The following is a 15999-nucleotide window of genomic DNA, read 5'->3' as shown; positions in this document are numbered from 1 at the left end:
CCTCGTTTGTCCCCTCTCTGTCCCCTCCCTGTCCCCCTCCTCATGCCCTCCCTGTCCCCTGCCTGTCACCCTCCCTGTCCCCTGCCTGTCACCCTCCCTGTCCCCCTCTCTGTCCCCGTCTGTCCCCTGCCTGTCACCCTCACTGTGCCCTGTCTGTCACCCTTACTGTCCCCCTGTCTGTCCCCTGCCTGTCACCCTTGCTGTCCCCCATCTGTCACCCTCACTGTCCCCCTGTCTGTCCCCTCCCTGTCCCTTCCCTCTCCCCTTCCTTGTCCCCCTGTCTGTCCCCTGCCTGTCCCCTGTCTGTCCTCTCCCTGTCCCCTGTCACCCTCACTGTCCCCCTGTCTGTCCCCTCTCTGTCCCTTCCCTGTCCCCTCTCTGTCCCCTGCCTGTCCCCCTGTCTGTGTCCTCCCTGTCCCCTCTCTGTCCCCTGCCTGTCACCCTGTCTGTCCCCTGCCTGTCAACCTCCCTGTCCCCTCTCTGTCCCTTCCCTGTCCCTTCCCTGTTCCCCTGTCTGTCCCCTCCCTGTCACCCTCCCTGTCCCCCTCCCTGTCCCCTCCCTGTCCCCTGTCTATCACCCTCCCTGTCCCCTCTCTGTCCCCTCTCTGTCCCCTCCCTGTCCCCTGCCTGTCCCCAAGCGGTGTCCCGGGTGAAGTGGCGCTGGGACAGGACGGGTCGTCCCCCCCCGTGCCAGGGGCCGGTGGGTTTGTCCCGGGTGGTGACATTCCCTGGCCCCCGCGGTGACATTTCTGCTCCGCGGTGTCAGCTTCGCACCCCGGCCCGGGCTGACCCCGCAGGGCTGGCCCGTGTCCCTTGTCCCCTCTCCCTGTCCCCTATCCCTTGTCCCTGTCCCCTGTCCCCTCTCCCCGTCCCCTAATCCCCGTTCCCTGTCCCTGTCCCCTGCCCGAAGTCCTTTGTCCCCTCTCCCTGTCCCCTGTCCCCCATTCCTGTTCCCTGTCCCTCTCTGCATCCCCTGTCCCAAGTCCCTTGTCCCCTTTCTCCCCTCCCTGTCCCCTGTCTGATGTCCCCATCCCCTTCCTTGTCCCCTCTCATTCCCTGTCCCATGTCCCATGTCCCATGTCCCATGTCCCACGTCCCTTGTCCCTGTCCCTGTCCCCCCCTCCCTGTCCCCTATCTCTCATTCCATGTCCCCTGTCCTCATCCCCTCTTGCTGTCCCCTGTCCCATGTCCCTTGTCCCCCTCCCTGTTCCCTATCCCCCATCCCTGTCCCCTGTCCCCTGTCCCTTGTCCTCCCTCCTTGTCTCCCCTCCCTGTCCCCCCCTCCCTATCCCCCCTGTCCCCTGTCCCCTGTCCCTCTCTGCATCCCCTGTCCTAAGTCCCTTGTCCCCTTTCTCCCCTCCCTGTCCCCTGTCCCCTATCTCTCATTCCATGTCCCATGTCCCATGTCCCATGTCCCATGTCCCCTGTCCCCTGTCCCTGTCCCCTCCCCATCCCCTATCTCTCATTCCATGTCCCCTGTCCTCATCCCCTCTTGCTGTCCCCTGTCCCATGTCCCTTGTCCCCCTCCCTGTCTCCTATCCCCCATCCCTGTCCCCTGTCCCCTGTCCCCCCTCCTTGTCTCCCCTCCCTGTCCCCTGTCCCCCCCTCCCTGTCCCCTGTCCCCCCCCTCGTGTCCCCCCCGTCCCCGCCCCCGGGGTGGCCCCGCCCGGGCAGGAGGCGCCACCAGAGGGACCGTGTGTCACCGCCGCCACCAGTGCCACCAACCAGTGCCACCAACCAGTGCCACCAGTGCCACCGCCGGTGGGTGCTGCGCGAGTGGGAGCGGGTCTAGGGTTGGGGGGGGGGGGAGCTTGCACGAGTGAGTGTGCGTGCACGACTGAGTGTGCACAGTGAGTGTGACACTGTGTGTGCGTGAGTGTGACACGAGTGAGAGTGTGAGTGCGTGTGCACGAGTGAGTGTGTGTATGCATGAGTGAGTGTGCAAAGGTGAGTGTGTGCTCAAGTGAGTGTCACACTGTGTGTGTGCATGAGTGTGACAGGAGTGAGTGTGTGTGTGCACGAGTGAGTGTGTGCATGCATGAGTGAGTGTGCAAGGGTGAGTGTCACAGTGTGTGTGTGTGTGCGTGAGTGTGAACAGGAGTGAGAGTGTGTGTGTGCACGAGTGAGTGTGTGTATGCATGAGTGAGTGTGCAAGGGTGAGTTTGTGCAAGGGTGAGTGTGACACTGTGTGTGCGCATGAGTGTGACAGGAGTGAGTGTGTGTGTGCGCACGAGTGAGTGTGTGCACGAGTGAGTGTGTGTATGCATGAGTGAGTGTGCAAGGGTGAGTGTGACAAGAGTGAGTGTGTGTGTGCACGAGTGAGTGTGTGTATGCATGAGTGAGTGTGCAAGGGTGAGTGTGACAAGAGTGAGTGTGTGTGTGCACGAGTGAGTGTGTGTATGCATGAGTGAGTGTGCGAGGGTGAGTTTGACCAAGGGTGAGTGTGACACCGTGTGTGTGTGCACGAGTGAGTGTGTGTGCACGAGTGTGTGCACGAGTGAGTGTGTGTATGCATGAGTGAGTGTGTGTATGCATGAGTGTGTGTATGCATGAGTGAGTGTGCAAGGGTGTGTGCAAGGGTGAGTGTGACACAGTGTGTGTGTGCATGAGTGTGACAGGAGTGAGTGTGTGTGTATACGAGTGAGTGTGTGCACGAGTGAGTGAGTGTGTGTATGCATGAGTGAGTGTGCAAGGGTGAGTGTGACACAGTGTGTGTGCGTGTGACACGAGTGAGAGTGTGTGCACAAGTGAGTGTGAGCACGAGTGAGTGTGTGCATGCATGAGTGAGTGTGCAAGGGTGAGTGTGACAGTGTGTGTGCGTGTGACACGAGTGAGAGTGTGTGCACGAGTGAGTGTGAGCACGAGTGAGTGTGTGCATGCATGAGTGAGTGTGCAAGGGTGAGTGTGACACAGTGTGTGTGTGCATGAGTGTGACAGGAGTGTGTGTGCACGAGTGTGTGAGTGAGTGTGTGCACGAGTGTGACACCATGTGTGTGCACGAGTGAGTGTGTGCATGAGTGAGTGTCTGCATGAGTGTGTGTGCACGAGTGAGTGTGACACTGTGTCTGCATGAGTGAGTGTGACACCGTGTGTGTGCACGAGTGAGTGTGTGCATGCGTGAGTGATTGTGCAAGGGTGAGTGTGACACTGTGTGTGCACGAATGACTGTGACACTGTGTGTGCACGACTGTGTGCATGAGTGAGTGTGTGCACGAGTGAGTGTGTGCACGAGTGAGTGTGACACTGTGTGTGCACGAGTGAGTGTGTGTATGCATGAGTGATTGTGCAAGGGTGAGTGTGACACTGTGTGCACGAGTGTGTCACTGTTGTGCATGAGTGACTGTGACAGTGTGTGCGCTCGAGTGAGTGTGTGCATGAGTGAGTGTATGTATGCATGAGTGAGTGTGCAAGGCTGAGTGTGTGCTAGGGTGAATGTGACACTGTGTGTGCATGAGTGAGTGTGTGCATGTTTGAGTGTGTGCACGAGTGAGTGTGTGCATGAGTGAGTGTGTGTATGCATGAGTGTGCAAGGGTGAGTGTGTGCAAGGGTGAGTGTGACACTGTGTGTGCACGAGTGTCTGCACGAGTGAGTGTGTGCATGAGTGAGTGTGACTGTGTGTGCAAGTGAGTGTGTGCACAAGTGTGTGCACGAGTGAGTGTGACACTGTGCTTGAGTGAGTGTGACACTGTGTGCACGAGTGTGTGTGTGAGTGAGGGTGACACTGTGTGTGCACAAGTGAGTGTGTGCAGGAGTCAGTGTGACACTGTGCACGAGTGAGGGTGACACTGTGTGTGCACGAGTGAGGGTGACACTGTGCACGAGTGAGGGTGACACGAGTGCGTGTGACACCGTGGGGGTGTCCCCGCCCGTGGGTGGCAGGCGGTGGCCTGGTGCCTGTGGGGCTGGTGACAGTGACAGCGGCGGCAGCTGCAGCTGAGCCAGGGGACGTGCGAGGTGGCACCTCGGCCATGCGGGGTGGGGGGGGGGGGGACAGGGACACACACACACGACAGGGACACGCTGGCACCCACAGACACCGCCCCCACGGGTCCCCAAACCCCTCCTTGTGTCCTCAAACCCCTTGTGTCCCCAAACCCCCTATGTACCCATAGCCCCCATGTCCCCAAACCCCCTGTGTCCCCAAGCCCCCTGTGTACAGACACCCCTCTGTGTCCCCAAACCCCCTGTGTCCCCAAACCCCCCTGTGTCCCCAAACCCTTCCTTGTGTCCCCAAACCCTTCCTTGTGTCCTCAAACCCCTCCTTGTGTCCTCAAACCCCCTGTGTCCCCAAACCCCCCTGTGTCCCCAAACCCTTCCTTGTGTCCCCAAACCCCTCCTTGTGTCCCCAAACCCCTCCTTGTGTCCTCAAACTCCCTGTGTCCCCAAACCCCACTGTGTCCCCAAACCCTTCCTTGTGTCCCCAAACCCCTCTCTGTCCCCAAACCCCCTGCGTCCCCACCCCCACCCATGTCTCCACACCCCCCCATGTCCCCAAACCCCCGCATGTCCCCAAACCCCTCTGTGTCCCCAACCCCCTCCCGTGTCCCCAACCCCCCTGTGTCCCCAAACCCCCTGTGTACCCACAGCCCCCATGTCCCCAAACCCCTCCATGTCCCCAAACCCCCTGTGTCCCCAAACCCCCTGTGTACCCACACCCCTCTGTGTCCCCAAACTCCCCCGTGTCCCCAAACCCCCCGTGTCCCCAAACCCCTCTGTGTCCCAAAACCCCCCATGTACCCACAGCCCCCATGTCCCCAAACCCCTCTGTGTCCCCAAACCCCTCCTTGTGTCCTCAAACCCCTCTGTGTCCCCAAACCCCACTGTGTCCCCAAACCCCTCCTTGTGTCCCCAAACCCCTCTCTGTCCCCAAACCTCCCCTGTGTCCCCAAAGCCCCTTGTGTCCCCACACCCCCCATGTCCCCAAACCCCTCGTGTCCCCAAACCCCTCTGTGTCCCCACACCCCCCCATGTCCCCAAACCCCTCTCTGTCCCCAACACCCCCTGTGTCCCCATGGTCCCACTGTGTCCCCACACCCCTCCATGTCCCCACACCCCTCTGTGTCCCCACCCCTCCCCGTGTCCCCATGTCCCCCTGTCCCCCCACCCCCCCATGTCTCCATATCCCCCTGTCCCCCCCCCCGTGACCCCCTGTCCCCCTGTCCTTGTCCCCAGCCCAGGGGCCAGGGGGGCGAGCGCAGCCCAGGGCGCGGGTGCCAGCGCTTGGCACGAGGTCCCTGTCCCCCCCCCCGGCCCCGAGGGGACAATGGGGGCTCTGTGCCACCCGCCTAAGCCGGGACACGGGGCTGTGGGACAGGGTGGAGAGGACAGGGCTGTCCCATGTCCCCTGTGCCAGGCGTCCCTTGTCCCTCTCAGGCCAAGGCTGGCACCCGCGGGTGGCACCGGGGACACGAGCCGGGGGACAGCAGGGATGGAGGGGACACAGGGACCCCTGTGCCTGCCCCAGCGCTGGGCTTGGAGTGACAGCGAGCAGGGGACTGAGACTGTGTCCCCAAACCCTGTCACTGCATCCCCAGACCCTGAGACTGTCCCCAAACCTGTCACTGTGTCTGCAAACCCTGAGATTGTCCCCAAACCTTGAGACTGTCCCCAAACCCTAAGACTGTCTCCAAACCCTGTCGCTGTGTCCCCAAACCCCAAGACTGTCCCCAAACCCTGAGACTGTCCCCAAACCCTGTAAGTGCATCCTCAAACCCTGAGACTGTCCCCAAACCCTGAGACTGTGTCCCCACACCCTGTCACTGCATCCCCAAACCTTGAGACTGTCCCCAACCCTGAGACTGTCCCCAAACCCTGAGAGTGTCCCTAACCCTGAGACTGTCCCAAAATCCTGAGACTGTCCCCAAATCCTGAGTGTCCCCAACCCTGAGACTGCATCCCCAAACCCTGAGACTGTCCCCAAACCCCTAGACTGTGTCCCCACACCCTGTCACTGTGTCCCCAAACCCTGTAAGTGCATCCCCAAACCCTGAGACTGTCCCCAACCCTGAGACTGTCCCCAAACCCTAAGACTATCTCCAAACCCTGTCACTGTGTCCCCAAACCCCAAGACTGTCCCCAAACCCTGAGACTGTCCCCAAACCCTGTAAGTGCCTCCCCAAACCCTGAGTGTCCCCAACCCTGAGACTGTCCCCAAACCCTGAGAGTGTCCCCAACCCTGAGACTGTGTCCCCAAACCCTAAAACTATCCCCAACCCTGAGACTGTCCCCAAACCCTGAGACTGTGTCCCTAAACCCCAAGACTGTCCCCAAACCCCTAGACTGTGTCCCCACACCCTGTCACTGTGTCCCCAAACCCCAAGACTGTCTCCAAACCCTGAGACTTTCCAAAACCCTGAGACTGCCCCCAAGCCATGAGACTGTCCCCAAACCCCGAGACTGTGTCCCCAAACCCCGAGACTATGTCCCCAAGGCCTGTCCCTGTGTCCCCACGCCCTGTCACGAGGGGACACCCACGGCTGGGGGACCCTGGGGTGGGGAGCTGCCGCGCTCATTCCGTGCCTCAGTTTCCCCCCCCCCGTGCCCAGACGCCCTGTCGGAAGCCGGGGGACCCTCTGGAGGGGACAAGGGGACCCCAAAGGCCCGGCTGGGTGTCCCCAAGCCACCTTGGCACCCCTAGACAAGAGGTTGCGCCCCGCCACGCTGAGCTGGCACGGGATTAAATTAATCCCCACGCGGGCTCAGCCGCTGCCAGGGTCACCGGGGCTGGCACCGAGGGGACAACCCGGGCTCAGGGGAGGGTGACAGGGGGTGGCAGGTCCCCAGCAACCCCGGTGACGGTGCCCGTCGGTCTCCTCGCAGCCCCTCGGTGCCCAGGATGGTGAGTGTCCCCCCCAACCCGGGGCAGCCCACCCACCTCGTCACCCTGCGGGGACAAGGGACCCTTTGTCCGGCCCTGGTGGCCCTGGTGGCACCGTCCCGCTGGCCCCAAGGCGGTGGCACCGGGTCTGGCACACGCAGCCCCTAACACCCACGGTGCCCCTGCCAGCCCCTCAGCCCACGCCGGCCCCATGGCGGCCCCATAGCCACCCCATATCAGCTCCAGGGTCCCATGCCAACCCCTGAAACCAATGCCAGCCCCTTATCTCCATGCCAGCCCCACATCAGCCCCATAGCAGCTCCAGGGTCCCGTACCAACCCCTGAAAACAATGCCAGCTCCTTATCTCCATGCCAGCCCCACATCAGCCCCATAGCCACCCCATATCAGGTCCAGAGTCCCATGCCAACCCCTGAAACCAGTGCCAGCCCCTTATCTCCATGCCAGCCCCATATCAGCTCCTTATCTCCATGCCAGCCCCATACCAGCCCCATAGCGGCCCCATATCAGCTCCAGGGTCCCATGCCAACCCCTGAAACCAATGCCAGCCCCTTATCTCCATGCCAGCCCCACATCAGCCCCTTATCAGCTCCAGGGTCCCATGCCAACCCCTTAAACAAATGCCAGCCCCTTATCTCCATGCCAGCCCCACATCAGCCCCATAGCGGCCCCATGCCAGCCCCGTAACTGCCCCATATCAGCCCCACAGTCCCATGTGAAGCCCTTAAACCCATGTCAGCCCCATATCAGCCCCTTATCTCCATGCCAGCCCCACATCTTTCCCTTATCAGCCCCTTGTCCCCATGCCAGCCGCATCGCAGCCCTCTGTCCCCATCTCAGCCCCTTGTCCCCCTGCCAGCCCCTTGACCCCATGCCAGCCCAATCTCAGCCCCCTGTCCCCATCTCAGCCCCCTGTCCCCATCTCAGCCCCTTGTCCCCATCTCAGCCCCTTGTCCCCCTGCCAGCCCCTTGACCCCACGCCAGCCCAATCTCAGCCGCCTGTCCCCATCTCAGCCCCTTGTCCCCATCTCAGCCCCTTATCCCTATTCCAGCCCCATCACAGCCCCCTGTCCCCATCTCAGCCCCTTGTCCCCATCTCAGCCCCTTGTCCCCATGCCAGCCCCATCTCAGCCCCCTGTCCCCATCTCAGCCCCTTGTCCCCATCTCAGCCCCATCTCAGCCCCTTGTCCCCATCTCAGCCCCTTGTCCCCATCTCAGTCCCTTGTCCCCATGCCAGCCCCATCTCAGCCCCTTGTCCCCATCTCAGTCCCTTGTCCCCGTGCCAGCCCCATCTCAGCCCCTTGTCCCCATCTCAGTCCCTTGTCCCCATCTCAGCTCCATCTCAGCCCCTTGTCCTCATCTCAGTCCCTTGTCCCCATCTCAGCCCCATCTCAGCCCCTTGTCCCCATCTCAGTCCCTTGTCCCCATGCCAGCCCCATCTCAGTCCCTTGTCCCCATCTCAGCCCCATCTCAGTCCCTTGTCCCCATCTCAGTCCCTTGTCCCCATGCCAGCCCCATCTCAGCCCCTTGTCCCCATCTCAGCCCCCTGTCCCCCTGCCAGCCCCTTGTCCCCCCGCCAGCCCCACATCCCCCATGTCCCCGCGCCCTGTGCCACCCGCGTGTGCCCGCAGCTGTCGGTGACGCCGGCGGGCGCGGAGCAGCCCCCCAGCCCCAAGGAGCAGGACTGGGCTGGCCCCGAGGCGCTGTGCCCGGGCTGGCTGGAGGATGAGGGTCCCGATGGCCCCGAGGACAGCGGGGACGCCGGCGATGCCACCCACGCCTACGAGGGGCTGCAGGCCGCCCTGCGTCACCACGGGCTGCCCCCCACGCGGGATCGATCCGCACAGCCACACACCGGTGGGACACGGGGGGACACGGGGGGACAGGGCTGGGGGGTGATGGGGACACTGGGGTGACAAGGATTGGGGTGGTGATGGGGACACTGGGGTGGAAGGGATTGGGATGGTGACAGAGTCATGGTGCCAGCTTGGGGACACGGGGGTGACAGGGATTGGGATGGTGATGGGGACATGGTGACAGGGTGGGGACATAGGAGTAGAAGGGACCGGGGTGGTGATGGGGACATGGTGACAGGGATTGGGATGGTGATGGGGACACTGGGGTGGAAGGGATTGGGATGGTGACAAAGTCACAGTGTGAGCCTGGGGATATGTGGGTGACAAGGACTGGGGGGTGGTGATGGGGACACTGGGGTGGCAGCATCTGGGACGGTGACAAAGTCACAGTGCCAGGCTGGGGACGTGTGGTGACAGGGCTGGGGTGGTGATGGGGACACTGGGGTGGAAGGGATTGGGATGGTGACAAAGTCATGGTGACCGGCTGGGGACACCGGGGAGGCAGGGGCTGGGATGGCAATGGGGACGCAGGGGACACAGGCTCCCAGGGCGCTGGGGACAGGGTGGCCGCAGGGTCCCCGTCCCCAGGGCCTTTAACCCTTGCCTGGCTGGCAGGATTTGGCCCTCTGGACATGACCGTCTGCATCCTGGGCTCCCCCAGCACCTTCCTGCCTGTCCTGCTGGAGGGTGGCACCCGCTGCCCAGGTGGGTCCCCTACCCCCCGTCCCCTCCTTGTCACCCAGAGCGGGGGCTCCACACGCCCCCCTGGTGCTCCAACCCTGGGCCAAGGTGTCCCCATTCCGGACACCTCGTACCCTCCACCTGTGGGACCGAGACCGGGAGGGAACGTAGGTGACACTGAGCTGGGTGGGAGCTGGATCTGCTGGAGGGTCGGGAGGCTCCAAAGGGATCTGAACGGGCTGGATCCATGGGCTGAGACCAATGGGATGGGGTTCCACCAAGGCTTGGATCAGAGCCGGCGTGGCCAGCAGGGCCAGGGAGGTTCTTCTCCCTCTGGCCTCGGCCCTGGGGAGAGCGCTCCTCGAATCCTGGGGTCAGTGCTGGGCCCCTCCCCACCAGAAGGATGTTGAGGCTCTGGAGCGAGTGCAGAGAAGAGAACGGAGCTGGGGAAGGGGCTGGAGAAGAAGAGGAGCGGCTGAGAGAGCTGGGGGGGTTCAGCCTGGAGAAGAGGAGGCTGAGGGGAGACCTCCTTGCTCTCTGCAACTCCCTGAGAGGAGGTTGTGGAGAGGAGGGAGCTGGGCTCTTCTCCCAAGGGACAGGGGACAGGCCGAGAGGGAATGGCCTCAAGCTCCACCAGGGAGGTTCAGGATGGACATCTAGAAGAAATATTTCGTGGCAAGGGTGATTGGGCAGTGTCCGAGGCTGCCCAGGGAGGGGGTTGAGTCCCCTTCCCTGGAGGGGTTTAAGGGCCGGGTGGCCGAGGTGCTGAGGGACATGGGTTAGTGATTGACGGGGATGGTTGGACTCCATGATCTGGTGGGTCCTTTCCAACCTCGTGATTCTCTGATTCTATGAAACTGAGTCACAGGGTGAAGGTGGCACCAGCCCCCCCATCTCCAGCCCCGTTAACACCAGTTTGAACCAGTGCCTGCACCCAGGGGGACCGGGCAGCAACACCCCCTCACCCCCGGCCCCCTCCCTGGGTGGGTGTCCCCAAGGTGGGGTCTCAGGGCAGGGGACAGGTGACATCCTCTGCCCCCCCTCCTCCAGGTGCCATGGTGCTGTGCCTGTCCCCCTCCTGGGTCACCCGCGTGCCCTCGGCGACGTCCCCTGGCGCCTGGTCCCTGCTGGTGTCCCGCGGGGTGTCCTTCGAGACGGGGGGACACAGCACCCTGGACGCCTTCGACCCCCCTCGTCGCGCCAACTACGTGACGGGCACCTTGGTGGCCGGGGACCCCGAGGGCGGCTGGGTGGGCGAGGTGGCCCGGGACCTCGATTGCCCCACGGGGTGCTCGGCGCCGCTCGCCCACCGCCTGGAGGACACGCCGCTCGCCCGCTGGGTGCTGGCGGCCCGCGCCGGGCTGCCGGTGCCCCCCACCCTGGCCTTTGTCCTGGGGGCCGCGGGCCACCTGCCCGCCCAGCTGGTGGCCCCCGGGGTGAAGCTGGTGAGGCTGGAGGACCCCCAGGGCCACGAGAAGTTGGTGCAGGAGGAGGTGGGCGCCTTCCTGGGGGGCAGCGCCATGGAGCCCTACAGCCAGGTGGGCAGGGGGCACCCACGGGGCGTGGGGTGGGGTGGGCAGGGGGCACCCATGGGGTGTAGAGGTCAGTGTCGTGGGCATGGGATGTCTTGGGGGCAACCACGAAGCACGTTGGGGCAACCATGGGGCATGGGATGGGGTGTAGAGGACAAGGTCATGGGCATGGGATGTCATGGGGGCAACCATGAAGCATGTGGGGGCAACCATGGGACATGGGATGGGGTGTAGAGGTCAAAGTCATGGGCATGGGATGTCATGGGGGCAACCATGGGGCATGGATGAGGTGTTGAGGTCAAGGTCATGGGCATGGGATGTCATGGGGCACCCATGGGGCACATTGGGGCAACCATGGGGCATGGGATGGGGTGTAGAGGTCAAGGTCATGGGTGTGGGATGTCATGGGGGCAACCACGGGGCACGTTGGGGCAACCATGAGGCATGGGATGGGGGGTAGAGGTCAAGGTCATGGGTGTGGGATGTCATGGGGGCAACCACGGGGCACGTTGGGGCAACCATGAGGCATGGGATGGGGGGTAGAGGTCAAGGTCATGGGTGTGGGATGTCATGGGGGCAACCACGGGGCACGTTGGGGCAACCATGAGGCATGAGATGGGGGGTAGAGGTCAAAGCCATGGGCATGGGATGTCATGGGGGCAACCATGAAGCATGTGGGGGCAACCACGGTCATGGGGTGGGGTGTAGAAGTAGGGTAGGTGCTGGGATGACCACGGTGTGGGTGGTGGGATGGTCGTGGTGTGGGTGACACGGGTAGGTGCTGAGGTGACCCCATGGCACCTGGTGGCCCGTCGGTGCCCGCAGGTGGTGGTGCGGCCGGCGGGGTGGCGGTGGCGCGGGACGGGCGCCCGCAGCACCCACGGGAAGGCGGAGGTGGCGGCGGTGGCCCAGGCGCTGGTGGCCCGGCTGCAGGGGCTGCGCGAGGAGGACAGTGTCCTGCTGGAGGCCCTGGTGCCCACCGCCCGCCTGCCCGCGCTGCCCCCACGTAAGCCCCCGCCACCCCTCGGCTGGGTTGGTGGCCACGGGGGCTACCAAACTCCTAGGCTGAAGGTGGCCACCTTGGATTCCCAGGGCCTCCTGGGGTGGGGGAGAAGGTCACCCTGGTCCCTCATGGTCCCTTAGGGTGGGGGAGAAGGTCACTCTGGTCCCTCATGGTCCCTTAGGGTGGGGGAGAAGGCCACCCTGGTCCCTCATGGTCCCTTAGGGTGGGGGAGAAGGTCACTCTGGTCCCTCATGGTCCCTTAGGGTGGGGGAGAAGGTCACCCTGGTCCCTCATGGTCCCTTAGGGTGGGGGAGAAGGTCACTCTGGTCCCTCATGGTCCCTTAGGGTGGGGGAGAAGGTCACCCTGGTCCCTCATGGTCCCTTAGGGTGGGGGAGAAGGTCACCCTGGTCCCTCATGGTCCCTTAGGGTGGGGGAGAAGATCACCGTGGTCCCCTGAAGCGGGGCAGGGTGGTGGGGTGACCACCTTGGGCTCCCCTGGGTTGGTCCCGGGTGGCCGCGGGGGGGTCGGGCAGGGTCCCCTGTCCCCAGGCGACGGCCGTGCCTGCCCTGTCCTCGCCCCCCAGGCAGCCCAGCCCCGCGGCTGCCCATGGCCCTGCGCATCTGCACCCTCGTCTGCAGGTCCTGGGGGAACCGGCCCCAGCTCTGCCAGGTACGGACACACCACCCCACCAGGGCACCCCTGTCCCCAAGCCACAGTGACCATCCATCTCCCCACACCATGGTGACCACCCATCTCCCCAAACCATGGTGACCACCCATCTCCCCAAGCCATGGTGACCATCCATCTCCTCAAACCATGGTGACCATCCATCTCTCCAAACCATGGTGACCATCCATCTCCTCAAACCATGGTGACCACCCATCTCCCCAAACCATGGTGACCACCCATCTCTCCAAGCCATGGTTGCCATCCATCCATCTCTCCATGCCCTGGTGGCCCTGTGTGTCCCCAAGCCATGGTAGCTCTCCATGTCCCCATGCTCTGCTGGCCTTGTGTCCCCAAGTGGCCGTCTATGTCCCCATGCCCTGCTGACAGCCGGTCTCCCCAAGCTATGAGGTAGCAGCTGGTGTCCCCATGCCCTGGTGGCATCCGATGTCCCTGTGCCCTGGTGGCAGCCAACGTTCCCAAAAGATGGGATGACAGCTGGTGTCCCCAATGCCCTGGTGGCATCCAATGTCTCCATGCCCTGGTGGCAGCTGGTGTCCCCAAACTATGGGATGACAGCCGGTGGCCCCAAGCTATAGGGTGGCTGCTGGTGTCCCCATGCCCTGGTAGCATCCAATGTCCCCATGGGCTGGTGACAGCCAGTGTCCCCCAGCTATGGGGTGGCAGCTGGTGTCCCCACGCCCTGGTGACAGCCGGTGTCCCCCACCTATGGGGTGGCAGCTGGTGTCCCCATGCCGTGGTAGCATCCAATATCCCAAAGCCCTGGGGTGGAATCCCACGTCCCCATGCCCTGGTGACAGCCGGTGTCCCCATGCCCTGGTGACAGGCAGTGTCCCCCAGCTATGGGGTGGCAGCTGGTGTCCCCATGCCCTGGTAGCATCCAACATCCCAAAGCCCTAGGGTGGAATCCCATGTCCCCATGCGCTGGTGACAGCCAGTGTCCCCAAGCTATAGGGTGGCAGCTGGTATCCCCATGCCCTGGTGACAGCCGGTGTCCCCCAGCTATAGGGTGGCAGCCGGTGTCCTCATGCCCTGGTAGCATCCAATGTCCCCATGCCCTGGTGACAGCCGGTGTCCCCATGCCGTGGTGACAGCCGGTGTCCCCCAGCTATGGGGTGGCAGCCGGTGTCCCCATGCCCTGGTGCCATCCAACATCCCAAAGCCTTGGGGTGGAATCCCACGTCCCCACGCCCTGGTGACAGCCGTTGTCCCCGCAGGTGGCGTGTGCCGTGGGGCGCGCCGAGTGCCCGGTGGCGCACGGGGCGTCGCTGCCGCAGGGCCTGGACTCCAGCCTGCAGCTCTGGGGCGTGGTGGCCCCCGGCCAGCGCCAGGCCCTGGCCACGCGGCTCCAGGTGGCCGCCGAGGCCGCCGCCGTCGCGCTCTGGGCCGCCGAGGCCGAGCTGAGCGCCGGGCACCGCGGCGGCGCCCGCGCCCGCACCGACCTCCTGGGTGAGCCTCGGGGGGCGGCGGCGATGGCGATGAACCCCACGGGTGCGCCCCGTGGCGCTGGCCCCGCAGCGTCACCGTCCCCGTCCCCAGGCGTGGATTTCTTGTTGGCGTGCGTGGACGACACCCTGGAGCCGGTGGCCGTCTCCGCCAACGGGCAGCGCTGCCTGGAGACGTGCCTGCTGGCCGAAGCCATGGGGCGCGCCGTGGGGCAGCCGCCCGGAGACCTTCCCGTCTCGCTGGCCGAGGCGCTGCTGCACCAGGCGCAGCGGCACCTGGTCGAGGGCAAGGACATCCTGCTCATCGGCGCCGGTGGCATCAGCAAGGGCTTCGTCTGGGAGGCCGCCCGCGACTACGGGCTGCGGGTGAGCCGGGCTGCCCTCAGTAGGCTTCAGAGTGAACGCCGGGGGCCCAACCGCCCCGCGCGGTGCCCCCACCCATCCGGCGAGGTGGCCTCGCGCCCTCCTCCGCCGCGGTGACGCCCTCTTTGCGGCCGCAGATCCACCTGGTGGAGTCGGACCCGTCGCACTTCGCCGCCGAGCTGGTGCAAACCTTCGTGCCGTACGACAGCCGGGAGCACCGGCGCGACGAGGAGCACGCGGCGCGGGTGTGCGAGCTGCTGCGCGCCCGGGGGCTGCGCCCCGACGCCTGCCTCTCCTACTGGGACGACTGCGTGGTGCTGGCGGCCCTGCTGTGCCAGCGCCTGGGGCTGCGCGGCTGTCCCCCGGCCGCCGTCCGCGTGGCCAAGCAGAAGAGCCGGACCCACCAGCACCTGCAGCGGTGCCGGCGCGGCCGCCCGCCGCCCGCCGCCTTCGCCGTGCCGTGCCGGCGGCTGCAGAGCCACGGCGACGTGGAGCGGGCGGCCGCCGCCGTGCCCTTCCCAGCCGTGGCCAAGCTGGAGTTCGGCGCGGGCGGCGTGGGCGTGCGGCTGGTGGCCGACGCCGAGCAGTGCCACCGGCACGCCGCTCGCCTCTGGCGGGACCTGCGGGACGACGCCGACCACCCCGGCATCGGCTTGGGCTGGGGCAACGCCATGCTGCTGATGGAGTACGTGCCGGGCACCGAGCACGACGTCGACCTGGTGGTGTTCGAGGGGCGGCTGGTGGGCGCCTGGGTCTCGGACAACGGCCCCACGCGCCTCCCCGCCTTCCTGGAGACGGCGGCTTGCCTGCCCTCGTGCCTCCCCGCCGACCGGCAGGCGCAGCTGGTGCGCGCCGCCCTGCAGAGCTGCCTGGCGTGCGGGCTGCGCGACGGCGTCTTCAACGTGGAGCTCAAGCTGGGCCCCGGCGGCCCCCGGTTGCTGGAGATCAACCCGCGCATGGGCGGCTTCTACCTGCGCGACTGGATCCAAGAGGTCTACGGCGCCGACCTGCTGCTGGCGGCCGTGCTGGTGGCGCTGGGGGTGGCGCCGGTGCTGCCGGCGCGCCCGACGCCGCGCACCCACCTGGCCGGCGTGATGTGCCTGGGCTCGGAGCACGGGGCGACGCTCGGGGCCGGCGGGGCCATGGCGACCCTGCGGGAGCTGCAGAGCCGCGGGCTCGTGCGCCTCAACCGCCTCTTCGAGGAGACGGCGGGCGACGGCGAGTACGAGGAGCCGTGGCTGAGCGTGGCGTGCGGAGGGGCCACGCGGGAGGAGGCGCGTCTGCGCCTGCTGGGGCTCTGCCAGGCGCTGGGCATCGACTCGCCCCGATACCCCGTCGAGCATTTCCTCTCGCACTTCAAATAGCGCCGGGAGAGCAGCGGGGCCAGGGGAGCGCGGCCAACCACCCAACGCCATGGAACATGCTCCCCGAGCCCCGCCGGCACCGCCTCGGCACCCCATCCCACCACCCTGGCACCCCAACCCTTGTCCCATCACCCCATCCTCTGTCCCACCACCCCATCACTCCATCCCTTGTCCCACCACCCCATCACCCCATCCCTTGTTCCACCACCCCATGACTCTATCCCTTGTC

The 15999-nt window shown here is 65.0% G+C and overlaps 1 protein-coding gene across 1 annotated transcript; it reads left to right on the top strand.

Moving 5' to 3' along the window:
* Window positions 1-1564: 1564 nt before the first annotated feature.
* On the top strand, window positions 1565-15839 carry CARNS1 (carnosine synthase 1). The gene is made up of 10 exons (XM_069857204.1): window positions 1565-1761; window positions 6821-6839; window positions 8469-8694; window positions 9309-9398; window positions 10425-10912; window positions 11732-11912; window positions 12495-12580; window positions 13816-14047; window positions 14138-14409; window positions 14544-15839. The coding sequence occupies exons 2-10, from the start codon at window positions 6837-6839 to the stop codon at window positions 15768-15770; spliced, it is 2805 nt and encodes a 934-aa protein (XP_069713305.1). The 5' UTR covers window positions 1565-1761; window positions 6821-6836; the 3' UTR covers window positions 15771-15839.
* Window positions 15840-15999: the final 160 nt, after the last annotated feature.

The sequence above is a fragment of the Phaenicophaeus curvirostris genome, chromosome 5, assembly GCF_032191515.1.
Source record: "Phaenicophaeus curvirostris isolate KB17595 chromosome 5, BPBGC_Pcur_1.0, whole genome shotgun sequence".
Lineage (NCBI taxonomy): Eukaryota > Metazoa > Chordata > Aves > Cuculiformes > Cuculidae > Phaenicophaeus > Phaenicophaeus curvirostris.
Note: the sequence above shows the minus strand (reverse complement) of the source record. Positions and strands in the feature narration are given on the sequence as shown.